The sequence below is a fragment of the Nuphar pumila genome, chromosome 15, assembly GCF_984573655.1.
Source record: "Nuphar pumila chromosome 15, dmNupPumi1.hap1.1, whole genome shotgun sequence".
Classification (NCBI taxonomy): Eukaryota; Viridiplantae; Streptophyta; class Magnoliopsida; order Nymphaeales; family Nymphaeaceae; genus Nuphar; species Nuphar pumila.
Window position 1 is genome coordinate 80,891,893 of NC_143263.1, and position 13,462 is coordinate 80,905,354.

The 13,462-nt window shown below is 37.0% G+C and overlaps 1 protein-coding gene across 3 annotated transcripts in view; it reads left to right on the forward strand.

Annotated features, from left to right (window-relative positions):
* The window catches only part of LOC149815743 (CDP-diacylglycerol--serine O-phosphatidyltransferase 1-like), a 54,174-nt gene that overhangs the window by 39,316 nt on the left and 1,396 nt on the right, over positions 1–13,462 (forward strand). For all 3 annotated transcript variants that reach the window (XM_089988909.1, XM_089988910.1, XM_089988911.1), the window contains one exon: positions 4,039–4,130. In XM_089988909.1, the coding sequence (XP_089845035.1) occupies positions 4,039–4,130 (92 nt within the window). The remainder of the gene's footprint in view (positions 1–4,038; positions 4,131–13,462) is intronic.

A 13,462-nucleotide genomic window follows, 5' to 3' on the forward strand; every position in this document is an offset into this window, starting at 1 on the left:
CAGTATAACTGCTGCGTGTGCACAGTAATGGGTGAAATGATAGATGCAGCAACTACATAACCAACCGAGAGCGTGTGTGTTGCAGATCATGGCACATGCAGCTTGTATTCATTTGCGAGACATAAGATTTACAACTTATATCAATACTGCAGAATACAGCACATGTTGTTGGTATTCATAGGCAGGAATATACATCTCAAAATATATCAAAACTGTAGGACCATCATTAAGAACACCAATTCGTTTAATTACATAGCTCAATTTAGTCCACATGAACCAACCATCCGCTTATGCCTACATGAACCAACAATCATGTTTCAAAGCACACTAATGTTCTAAAGAGAATACACAACCCCTTTTTAACATAAAATGCAGAGTTTATGCAACAGTCAAAATGCAAATCAGATTATGCATATGGAATATGCATAGCATGCACATGGACAATCATTCCCTGCAAATCAAGTTATATAAGCCCTACCGTAAGAACGACCACAGATTTATTATGAAACATTCACAGAAATTAAAAAAAAAATGATCAATAAGAACCAAGAACCACCACTAAATCGAATGAGGAAGAAAACATTGTTAGGTCGCTATCTGATAAAATACCAGGTTTACCTATAAATAAATCTGTATTGCCATTTAGCAAACTAAGCCCAAATCTTCAATCTTTATCCGAACACATTTCGTGATTCATCAAATGCAGAAGTTGTGCACATACAGTAGGTGATGTTGCATACGAATGCGCAGAAGTAACAAGGGATTGCGTAAATCATCTCATGTAGAGATTGTGCAAAACTGTGTTTCATACTTGAAACTAGCATTCTACGAAAACATAATAACCCCTACCTCTGAATCGCGAAATCCCCAAATTTTTTTCGATTTTCCTGTCCTGCTACCGTGAATCCAAGAGATCCCCTTGCTACAGTAGATTCGGTGCAGCCGTGCGCACCTTCTGCCCTTGACGTGCAGCAGAGAGAGAGAGTATGAGAGAACGCTGAAGGGAGAGGGAGGGAAGAAGGGAGATAACGAGTGAGAGAGACAGGGGCGCGGTTAAATAGAGAAGGGATAGGGAGACACTTACAAAACCGTGGGGAGAGGGGAAGATCGTGGTCGGTTGCTGCGCCGCCCCTCCTTCACCCCTTTCATTTTTAACAGAAATTGCAAACCCTACTTAAGGTTTGTGGGTTCTTATATATATATATATATATATATATATATATATATATTTACGCATGTCATTTTTTTTTTCGTGATTTAATTTTTAACTCACCAACGGGTGCGGGTTTGGTTCGACCGAACTCGTGACCCACTTATAGTTGGGTCCACGCTTTTGGGCCATTCGGATCCATTCAAGGATCCAAACCTTTTAAAGTTTGAACCATTCTCTAATGGGCGTTAATGTGATATAGATCCATGGTTCGATTTGTTCATGGATTCATATAAGCAAATCCGGATCCAAGGATCCAAAAATTTGCTCCTTATTACTAGGATTTGAAACTATGGATCCAAATATAAAATTTCAATTGGACCCTTACGCTTCCAATGCGAAAATCCACATCAATATTGAAGTTCCGATGTCCAAGATCCAAATAATGTAATTTGGATCTAGCTCTTTGGACCATATGGTTTTAGGATTTAGACATCTGGTACATTGATACGGATCCAAATACAATGTTATGGGCTCTTTATATATAAGCTGGTTCGGATCTAGATAATACATTTTGGATCCAATATCAAATTTAACCATGATATCGAGGATTCAATATCAAGGATCCGAACCAAAAATTAAAATCTATCATTAGATATTCATCAGGATCCATTATCGAAGATTCGAACAGTCTATTCGGGACCCAACATCGAAGATCCAAACAGGGTGTCCAAGATCCAAATAAGAATAAAAATTAAAACAATGAAAATATCCTCGTATCAGCTTATGAATATGAAATTCAAGTTTATTTATCCCATAAAATTTACAGGTATTACACTTGTGACCAAAGTTCTCATGTGGACGTGAGCTCGTGAATCGTGCGATCATGAGTTCGTAGCAGTGTTATTAAAAGTGTGCCTCAAGGCGCAAAAAGCGTGCCTCGCCTCAAGGCGAGGGCCTTTGTGCCTTGAGGCGTAGGTATAAAGTGCAACTGCCCCAAGGCGTGCACCTCATACGCCTTGAGGCGCACGCCTCAAGGTGAGGCGTATACGGCTCAATTTTTTGGTCAAATGAGGGTCAAAGCCCTCATTTGACCAAAAATTAGGTTTTAAATAACAACCCCCCCCCCCCGACCCTAATGTTATATTTTCTGAGAAACACGCAGTTGGGGGCCTATTGTTTTCTGAAAAACAGAGAGCCGAGGAGACGAGTTAGGAGGAGATGAGTTCGGGGGGCAAAAATTTGTTTGGGTGTATTAGGGTTTGTTGTCGGAGAGAAAGGAGGAGACGAGTTCGTTCATTTGAAACACACAGTTTGTACATTTTGGGTAAGTTTCACTTTTTTCCATTCTTGTTTTCAATTTGTATTTTCTGTTTTTTCTTTGACTTATCTTTCCAACTTTTGGACAAAGCATTGGTTCACAAAATAGGTTTTTTCATCTTTGATTTGCAAATGATGAATGGACTGCAGCCCTCTGTCCAAAATCTCCTATATAGATTGTGATCTGCTGGTCATCTTTTTAGGTTTCTTTAAGGTGTGGGATAAATGCCTTACTTCTTTTGAGTGTTGATTATGAGACTTTGTTACTGCAGCTTTGAGAATTCTCTTTAGGTTTTTAACATTAATTATTTTTTGTTTGATTTATTCTAGTTTATTAGCTTAAATTACTCAAATTAGGATTTTCTTTTGATTTACTACGGCAGACCTTTGGTCCAGACTGTTTTGTCAAGGGTGCTTCTCATAACAAAAAAAAACTTAGTGGGTCCACTGGCTGGTCATCATCCTAAATCAATTCTTAATGGTTTTTATCTCTTTTAGTAGTCAGTTGAGCACGTTATTGTGGTGACAAAAAAAAAAGATTTAAAAGTTTGAATTGATTTGGCAAGCCGTGCACAACTTGCTACATTTGGTTGAGGAAGAAAAAAAAATCAAAAGATATGTTGAATCCATTGAATTGATTAGTTGTTAATGCTAACATGCATTTTCTAATTATGTCTATATGATGTTGTTAATGCTAATATGCATTTCGTTGTTAATTTTTTATTGAATGAATGCACATATTTTATTTCTTAGATACTTACGTAGATCAAGTTATTGCATTAATGTTACTTTTACATGTTAATCTCATATTTTTTTAGTATTTATTTGAGATTTTTTATTTCTTGTTGGTTGTTGTTTCATCAATAAAGCAATTTTTATTTATTTATAATTTTAGATATTTTAATCTTTTTTAAGTTAGATTTTTTTTTGAGGCTTACGCTTTATGCCTCGAGGCTTACGCCTTGCCTCAGATTTTGATGGAGCGCCTCGCTACGCCTCAACGCTTTTCACAACACTGGTTCGTAGTGTTAAAAGTGTGTTTTCCTCTACCATCCATCTCTCTTTCTCTTATCTCTTTGTTCTTCATCATGGAGGAGAATCATGAGTCTATCACCACCATTTTCGTAAAGCTCAATGACACCAATTATGTAATGTGGGTTTCTATTGTGAAATACCACATTTGGGGCAAAGGGCTATGAGGATTGGTTGATGGTACCGAAAAAGAACCAAAGCTTGTTCTCATGGGGAAGGGGTGCTCTCAAGGATTTTATGTGCTAGATGGTTACAGTTTAATAACTTAACGATAAGGTTAGTAGCTTTCAATTGTTTTTGATAAGTCTGCTAACTGATTTTCACTTTACTGCTGATTTATAGCTGCAGCTTAATTTTCTTTTCTTTTTTCTGGTTTTTGCTGCTTAAGCTAAACAGTGAAAATTTTCTTGATTACATCTTGAACATCATAACTTTTCTTTTTTCACATTTCTTTTCAAAGTTAGTGTTTTTTGCATTCTTGTTATTAGAACCTTTAGAGTTTACCTATATCTGACTTTTGTTTCTCTGATTTTTAGGTATATGGGCTGGAATGCGCACTGTCCGATACTTTGATGGGAAAACTTATGAATGGGTGGGGCTAAGTCGACAGCCTAACATTATTGGGAAAGTATGCATTTTTTTTGCAAGTTTTCTAAATTTAGTTCCCCTTTTCCTATTGTTGGTGTAAAATGTCGCTCCTTGGATAAGACAGAATAAAATGCATCCTGTGAACTAAAAGAATAGTTTATTAATAATTTTTTTTCTTTTGAAATTAAACTTTGGGACAATTCTGCTCTGAATATTTTGCTATTCCCATTTTAGTCAATCAAACAGTGACTAATCACTTGATTTGACAAAGTTTCTCCAGAATGACTCACAACTGTGTTTGAGGGATATCATTGCATCTTTAGCAATGCCACATGAAAGTGATGTAGTATATGTGTTGAAGGATTGAAACTCAAATCATGTACAGTTGTAGGGTTTTCCATGTTTCTAATTTTTCTTTTGCTCATCTCCCTTTTTGTCTACCACCATGTTTTGAATGAGTGATGAGGATGCTTGTAATCTAATAGTTGGTTTGGAACTTTTTATTAAATGATCTTGCCAATTAGTATGAAGGATCCTCTACATTGTTGCCTAACAAGGCATTTCAAACTTTTTAAAACATAGAAAAGGTAGGATCTAATTGAAGTAAACTCAGGTGACACTTATAGACTTTAATGTTGCAAACTTTCAATCTAGGAGTCGATCTAACTGGGAAAGGAAAGTTATTATTGTTAAGATAAGTCGACCTCTTATAGTTTTACTTAAGGCTGATTTTGGTATTCTCTAAATAATGAGGGACCCATATGTAATTTCTTTCTTATGGCTGATCTCTATTTAAACAAGTAGAGATTAGACCTAAATGAAAATTTGAGATGTCTCTCTCTATCTCTTTTTCTTTCTCCACACGGTATCAGAGCCATCGGCCTTGGGGGGCATGACTTCGGAGTCTGCGCCAAAGCCTGCGTGAAGGGTACCAGATCGTGTGAAGGGGCGTGACTTCGGGGTCTGCGCCAAAGCGTGCGTGAAGGGTACTAGATCGCGTGAAGGGGACCAAACCTAAGGTGTGCGGAAAAAAAATTTTGAGAATCGAGTGGTATAGATCTGATAACGGATCTGCAGTCTGACAAATGTCATGACTCAAATCTGTAATCAGATCTAAAAGTCGAGGTGAAAGTATGGGTTTCGGTCGACCAAATCTGGTGGATACAGGTACGGTGCAGTAATGTTGTAGTGAAGTGGGTGACGACCAGATTTGTCGTGGGTGTGGGTGACGACCAGATTTGTGGTGGGTCAGTTTTTTTTTATGTTCTGGTTGTCGTGTGAAAAAAAAAACAGGGATTCTTATATTGTCGTGGATCTGCATATTCTTTTGGATTTGATCGTATGTTCAGGTTGTTGTGAAGATTAAAAATCTGATATCGCCAATATTTTTTTTAATGTTCTGGCTGTCGAGAGAAAAAAAGAACATGAACTCTTATAGTCGTAGATTTGCATATTTCTTTGGATCTAATCATATGTTTAGGTTGTTGTGAAGCTTATATCGTCATTTTTTTTTTATCTGCATATGGTTTTCTATCTTATGTCCTGGTTGATTCAGATCTGATCACAGATCTGGGTGTTGTGGTGAAGGCAAATCACTATAGTGGATCGGTACATTGTGGAGCAGGTCATTTACGAACTGTGACAAAGTTTATTTCTTTTGTGCACGAGGACATCTACTGCAGCAGCGTCAGTGGTTGTGGCTCCTTAGTTCGTGTTATTCATTATGGGTGATGCTCAAAAATCGGATTATAAGAATGAAGCTATTAGGGAATATAAAGTCTTTGCCAATCCCTTCTCCTATGGTTCTTCCGTGAAATTAAATGAAACAAACTATGCAAGGTGGTCCAGAACCTTTATGATGTCCGTGTCTGGACATCGTAGAAAACATATTCTATTGGAATTTGAACCTAATGATAAAACAGGAAAATATAATACTTGGGACGAAGATAATGACATTGTTATGTCATGGATCATGAATAACATTGAATCTCTTATCTGCTGAAACTATTCATCTGAGTTATCAAACGGTTGTTCTCGATAGCAGGTGGAAGCAGGCTATGCAAGATGAAATTGACGCTTTACTATCTCAGCAGACATGGGACCTTGTTGATCCCCCAGTGATGCGGACATTGTTGGATGCAAATGGGTATATACCATTAAGTACAACTCAGATGGTTCAATTAAAATATACAAGGCCAGGTTAGTAGCAAAAGGTTATACTCAGACATATGGTGTTGATTTTTTTTGAGACATTTTCTCCCGTCGCGTGGATGGGCACCATCCGTCTTGTTCTCTCGGTAGCAGTTCACCATGGATGGAGTTTGTGTCAACTAGATATGAAAAATGCATTTCTATATGGGGATCTGTCTGAGATAGTATACATGCAACAACCTCCTACGTTCGAGGTTGAGGGAGAGTGTCAGAAGGTGTGCAGATTAAGAAAGGTGATATATGGGCTGAAGCAAAGTCCTCGTGCATGGTTTCAAAAGTTGTTTGATGTGATGTCAAAGTTTGATTTTAATAGGTCAGCGTCAGACCACACATTATTTATTAAGAAAACTAACTCAGGCCTAGTCGTTATGGTGGTATATGTGGATGACATCATCCTTACAGGAGATAACATGGAAGAGATTGTAGCTACAAAGGCTCATCTTCAAAAACATTTTGTTACCAAGGACCTTGGTCCACTTAAATACTTTCTGGGTATAGAAGTGGCTAGGAGCAGTGAGGGAGTGGTTTTGTCTCAACGGAAGTATGTTCTTGATCTATTAAAAGGGACAGGAATGTTGGGAGCTAAACCAACAAATATTCACATGGATCACAAAGTTCATTTATTGGATGAGGGGTTAAAACCCATCGATAGCCGGAGTTATCGCTCGTTGGTAGGGAAGTTATTGTATGTGACAATGACTAGACCTGATAAACCGACAGAGGTACACTGAAATGCTACAATGATGATACTCCGGTATTTAAAATCTTTCCCTGGAAAAGAGTTATTATTCAAGAAAGGGGGTACTTTGGAGGTACTTGCTTACTTTGATGCTAATTATGTTGGGTCTGTAGAAGATAGAAAATCTACCACAGGATTCTGTGTATTTGTGGGAGGTAACTTAATTTCTTGGAGAAGTAAGAAGCAAACTGTGGTCGCTAGGTCGAGTGACGAATCTGAATATAGGGCTATGGCCCAAACTGCAACTGAATTGATGTAGGTTCGAACTGTGTTGACTGATCTTCAACTGAAGGTTCCATCTCCTATGGTGATGATGTGTGATAACAAGGCGGCTACATATATAGCAAATAATCCGGTATTTCATGAGAGGACAAAACATATTGAAGTTGACTGTCACTGCATAAGAGATATGGTTCAAGCTGGACATATATCTACCAAGCATGTAATCTCTGAGGATCAAGTTGCAGATATTTTTACAAAGCCTCTTGCCAGGTCCAGTTTCTCAAAATGTTGCGGCAAGCTGAGCATGATTGATATTTATGCTCCAGCTTGAGGGGGAGTGTTAAGATAAGTCGACCTTGTTAAAATATGTTGTACATATATATATTTATATATATAGATCACGACACATACACATATATATATTAATTATATATATATATATATGTCTATGTGTCTATCTACATATATAAATATATATATATATTTATATCTTTTGTAAATAGACCCATATAGGGGTAAAACAGTCTTTTTACTTCTTGTCGCATATTGTAATTTTTCTTTTTTTCTTTTATTTCCTTTTTTTTCTTTCTTTTTTATTTTCTTTATTATTTTCCTTTTCCACCTTGGAATGGGCCCCACCTAGGGGGACGTTGGAGCATCCAACGGTCATATTTATGACCGTTGGAAGGGCTCCAACGTCCCTCTAGGAGCCCTTCCAAGGCCTCCTCTTTTGTCTATAAATAAAGGGGTTTCTCCCCATTGTAAGGTATGCTTCTTTGAAGCCTTTTGAGTGGAATATATATTTTTCCTCTTCTTTTGGGTGCCTTACCACTTTAAGTGGTTGTGTTGTTCTTTTGTCCATTAGTGGCTATTTGTGTATGTGCGTGCTCTCTTGTTTTGCTCTTGGAGACTTCATCCGGCACTTCATTACATGGTATCAAAGCCTTGGTTGATAAAGCTTCATCGGATCTTCTTTTGACAAGTAATATCCTTCTCTTTCATGCATTTATATTCCTCTTCTTCAAATGGCCAACAAGGATGCAAAAATCGACCTCTCATTCAAATTGGATGGGACCAATTATCGCATGTGGGCGGCCGCTATGGAAAACAATCTCAAAGGTAAAAAACTTTGGGGTTATGTATGTGGAACCATTCCGGAACCACAATTGAAGTTGACTAAGTTTGAAGGTAATGAGGAAAAAGCTTTGAACGAAGAGGAAAAAGAGAAGGCTATTCTTGATTACTCTTCCAAATTAGAAGATTGGGAAAGTGAGCATGCTAAAATTTTAGCATGGTTCATGAACAATGTTGAATTAAAGATTTGTGCAAATCTCGCCAAATTCAAGAAGGCTAATGAAGCTTGGTTCTTTATGAAAGGCATGTACACTCAAAGAGACCTTGTTAGGCATTTCTTTCTACAAGAAAAGGTAAGAGCTACCAAACAAGGTGATATGAGTATTAGGGACTACTATAGTGCCCTATCTTCTTTATGGGATGAACTTGTCCTTCTCGAACCCCAATGGGAAGGTAGTGCTATTGCTATGAGGCAAGAGCAAATGGAAAAAGAAAGATTTTTCCAATTTATTCATGGGCTTCGCCCCGAATTTGATCAACTTAGAGGATCCCTTCTCCATAGGGCCTCTACTCCTCTAAGTGATATTTTGGCCGACTTATGTCAAGAAGAGACTCGTTTGGCATTAAAACGAGATGTTGATGAAGTTCATGTCGTATCTAGACCCGACAACAATGTAAGGCCATACAAACCACCTCATTTTTTCAAAAATAATGGTGGTGGAGGAAGGAAAATCATTTGCCATAATTGTAATGAACCGGGCCATATTCGTCCGGATTGCCCAAGATTTAAAAAGAAGGTGGCCTCCGTTGGTGAAGCTCCTCCAAATGAAGACTCAAAGAAAGATGGTGACATAAAAGAGTCTCTTGCTCATCTTACTGAAACTCTTCAACAATTCATGAAGATGAGCTCCTCTCAGTTTTCCTCTACACCATCCACTTCCGGCGCCGCTATCTCCTCTTTCCCAGGTATGACCTCTTGGATTCTTGATTCGGGTGCCTCCTTTCATATGACTCTGAATGCATCACTCTTATCAAAAACAAGTCTCAACAAATTTAAATCTTTTGTTTCCACTGCCGATGGAACATCCTTGGATGTTGAAGGCATTGGGAATCTTGAGAAAACTTATAATGAAAACAAAGAATTTTTTGTTCCCAAAATTCGAATTATTCCAAAACTTAATTTAAATCTATTTTCCGTTTCCCAAATTACCGATTTTGAATGTAATGTCACTTTTTCACCTACCCATTGCTATGTGCAGGATCTCCGGTCCGGGAAGCGGATTGGGCAAGGCCATAGAAGAGGGGATCTTTATTATATGGATTTTTTGTCATTGCCAACCAAATCATTTTGTAATCATGTTTAATCCAAAGATATTGAGACTTGGCATAAAAGACTTGGACATCCTAGTGTTTCTAAATTGTATCTCTTTCCTTTTTTGAAAAAATTTTGTAATACAAATACATTCACATGCAATGATTGTATCCTTGGAAAAATTCATTCGCTTCCGTATTCTCATAGTAATTTTGTGTCAAAAAGACCTTTTGAACTTGTGCATTCCGATGTATGGGGACCGGCACCCGTTCTGTCCAAGGGAGGCTACTCCTACTATGTTAGTTTTGTTGATGACTTCACTAGATATACATGGGTATACATTATTAAAAACAAATCCGATGTCTTTAATAATTTTAAGGAATTTCATATTCTTATTCAAAACCAATTTCAAAACAATATAGCTATATTTAGATCCGACTCTGGAGGAGAATACATGTCTAAAGATTTTCAAAATTATTTCAAAACAAATGGAATTTTACATCAACGATCTTGTCCTAAAACCCCACAACAAAATGGTCTTGCGGAAAGAAAACATAGACATTTAATTGAAACTACAAGAACACTTCTTGTTTCTAAAAATGTTCCTAAAAACTTTTGGGCTTAAGCTCTTCTTACCGCAACATATTTAATCAATCGTATGCCCTCTGCTTCTTTAAAAAATATATCACCTTTTGAAAAATTATTCAAAATTACTCCAGATTTTAATAGATTAAGGATATTCGGATGTAAATGTTTTGTGCTTGTTCAAGGACAAGATAAACTATCACCTAAAGCTATTGAATGTGCATTCATTGGATATGGTGAAAATAAAAAAGGTTACAGATGCTATGACACTCGAAATAATAAACTCTATATATCAAGAAATGTAAACTTTCTTGAAGAACAAAATGGATTTGATGTTCACACATCTAGAGAAAACCTTGACTATTCCTTCCTATTTGATCTTGCTCCTAGAATTGAAACATCAGATGCAAGTACTTGCGATAATACTTGTGATGGTATCTCCCATCATAATGATATACTCCAACATGGTAATGATTCTCAAGTTGAGAATCTTAATGAAATGAATGTATATACCCGACGGTCAGGAATTGAACATCAACCTGCTCTTGAAAGATATTCTCAAGATCTCTCATTAGAAGAACCTATCAATGCACCTAGGAGATCCTCTCGTAATAGTAGACCTCCACAAAAATTTGTATCTTATGAATCTTTCTCACCTAATTATAGGGCTTGTCTCATGTTAATTCATTCATATCATGAGCCTACTTCCTTTAAAGAAGCTAAAGATCATCCACATTGGATTGAAGCAATGAAAGTTGAATTAGAGACTCTTAACAAAGCTCAAACTTGGAGTATTATTCCCCAACCATTAGGAAAAAAGGCAATTGGGTGTAGATGGGTATATAAAGTTAAAACCAAGTGTGATGGATCTCTTGAGAGATACAAAGCTCGTTTGGTTGCAAAAGGCTATGCCCAAGAATATGGAATTGATTATGAGGAAACCTTTGCTCCCGTAGCTAGAATGACTAGTGTGCGAACTTTAATTGCCTTAGCCTCCATTAAAGAATGGCCTATATATCAACTTGACGTTAAAAACGCTTTTTTAAATGAAAATTTATATGAAGAAGTGCTTATGGATCCTCCGCCAGGTCTTGAAATTGGTAAAGGAAATATTCTAAAGTTAAATAAAGCTCTCTATGGTCTTAAACAAGCACCTAAAGCTTGGTATGATCTTTTTAGCAAAGTAGTTCTTGATAATGGGTTCTCCTCATGTTATACTGATACTGCTTTATTTGTTAAAAATTCTAATAATCACATTACAATTCTGTTATTATATGTTGATGACATGATTATCACAGGTAATGATAAGAGAGGTATTAACCTTATTAAGAATATTCTCAAAGAAAATTTTGATATGTCTGATCTTGGTTATCTAAGATATTTTTTAGGTATTGAAGTTGCGTACTCTCCCAAAGGGTATGTCCTCTCTCAGATGAAGCTTGCCTCCGACATTATTAACAGGTCTGGACTGACTGATGACAAGAAGGTGGAGACGCCAGAAATAATCAATGCCAAGATGAGAGCCAGTGATGGCACTCCTTTAGCTGATCCCACACCTTATCGTCAATTGATTGGGTCGCTCACATACTTATCCATCACTAGGCCCGATATTTCTCATGCAGTTCATAGTGCAAGTCAATTTCAGACTGCTCCCTCCACCATTCACATGGCTGCTGTCATGAGGATTATCAGATATTTGAAAGGCACCATAACAAAAGGATTATTCTTACCCTCTTCTTCACCTCTTACTTTACTCGCTTATACTGACTCTGATTGGGGCGGTAACCCCGATGATTGTATTTCTGCCACAGGGTATTGTGTGTTTCTTGGAGAGTCACTTATCTCTTGGAGGTGTAAGAAGCAACAAAAAGTTTCACTCTCTTCTACTGAAGCAGAATATCGTGCGATGGCCACTACCACCACGGAGATCGTATGGTTAAGAAGTTTGCTTAAAGATATGGGAGTCTCATTCTCAACTCCCTCAAAGCTGTGCTGCGACAACAAGAACTCTATCTACATTGTCAGCAATCACACCTTTCATGAAAGAACAAAGCACATTGAGATGGATTGCCATTATGTTCGTGATGAGTTCCTACGAGGCACCATTCAATTGCCTTATGTTCCAACCGAGTACCAGTTGGCGGACTTCTTCACCAAAGCTTTGCCATCGCCTCGTTTCTTCTTTCTCCTTAGCAAACTCTCGGTGATCTCACCGTGTGTTTGAGGGGGGGTGTTAAAATATGTTGTACATATATATATTTATATATATAGATCACGACACATACACATATATATATTAATTATATATATATGTCTATGTGTCTATCTACATATATAAATATATATATATATTTATATCTTTTGTAAATAGACCCATATAGGGGTAAAACAGTCTTTTTACTTCTTGTCGCATATTGTAATTTTTCTCCTTTTCTTTTATTTCCTTTTTTTTCTTTCTTTTTTATTTTCTTTATTATTTTCCTTTTCCACCTTGGAATGGGCCCCACCTAGGGGGACGTTGGAGCATCCAACGGTCATATTTATGACCGTTGGAAGGGCTCCAACGTCCCTCTAGGAGCCCTTCCAAGGCCTCCTCTTTTGTCTATAAATAAAGGGGTTTCTCCCCATTGTAAGGTATGCTTCTTTGAAGCCTTTTGAGTGGAATATATATTTTTCCTCTTCTTTTGGGTGCCTTACCACTTTAAGTGGTTGTGTTGTTCTTTTGTCCATTAGTGGCTATTTGTGTATGTGCGTGCTCTCTTGTTTTGCTCTTGGAGACTTCATCCGGCACTTCATTACAGACCTCTTATAGTTTTACTTAAGGCTGATTTTGGTATTCTTTAAATAATGAGGGACCCATATGTAATTTCTTTCTTATGGCTGATCTCTATTTAAACAAGTAGAGATTAGACCTAAATGAAAAATTGAGACGTCTCTCTCTATCTCTTTTTCTTTCTCCACAATTATCCTATTACATTTTATGTGTTCATTTTTCAAGTTTATTGTGTATCTTCTTTTCTGGGATATTGTGGAAGTTGAAGTGATCAGATAAATAATATATCTTTTACTGCATAACATTTTTTTTTTTAGATAGACCTTGTCTTCTCTTTTCAAGTTAGAAATATTATGGTGGTATAGTTTTACTACCTATAACAGTACAAAATTTAGTTTCAGGATTTTGAGGAAAAAAGTACAGGTAACTTACACATTTGTGTTTTTCCAAAAATTA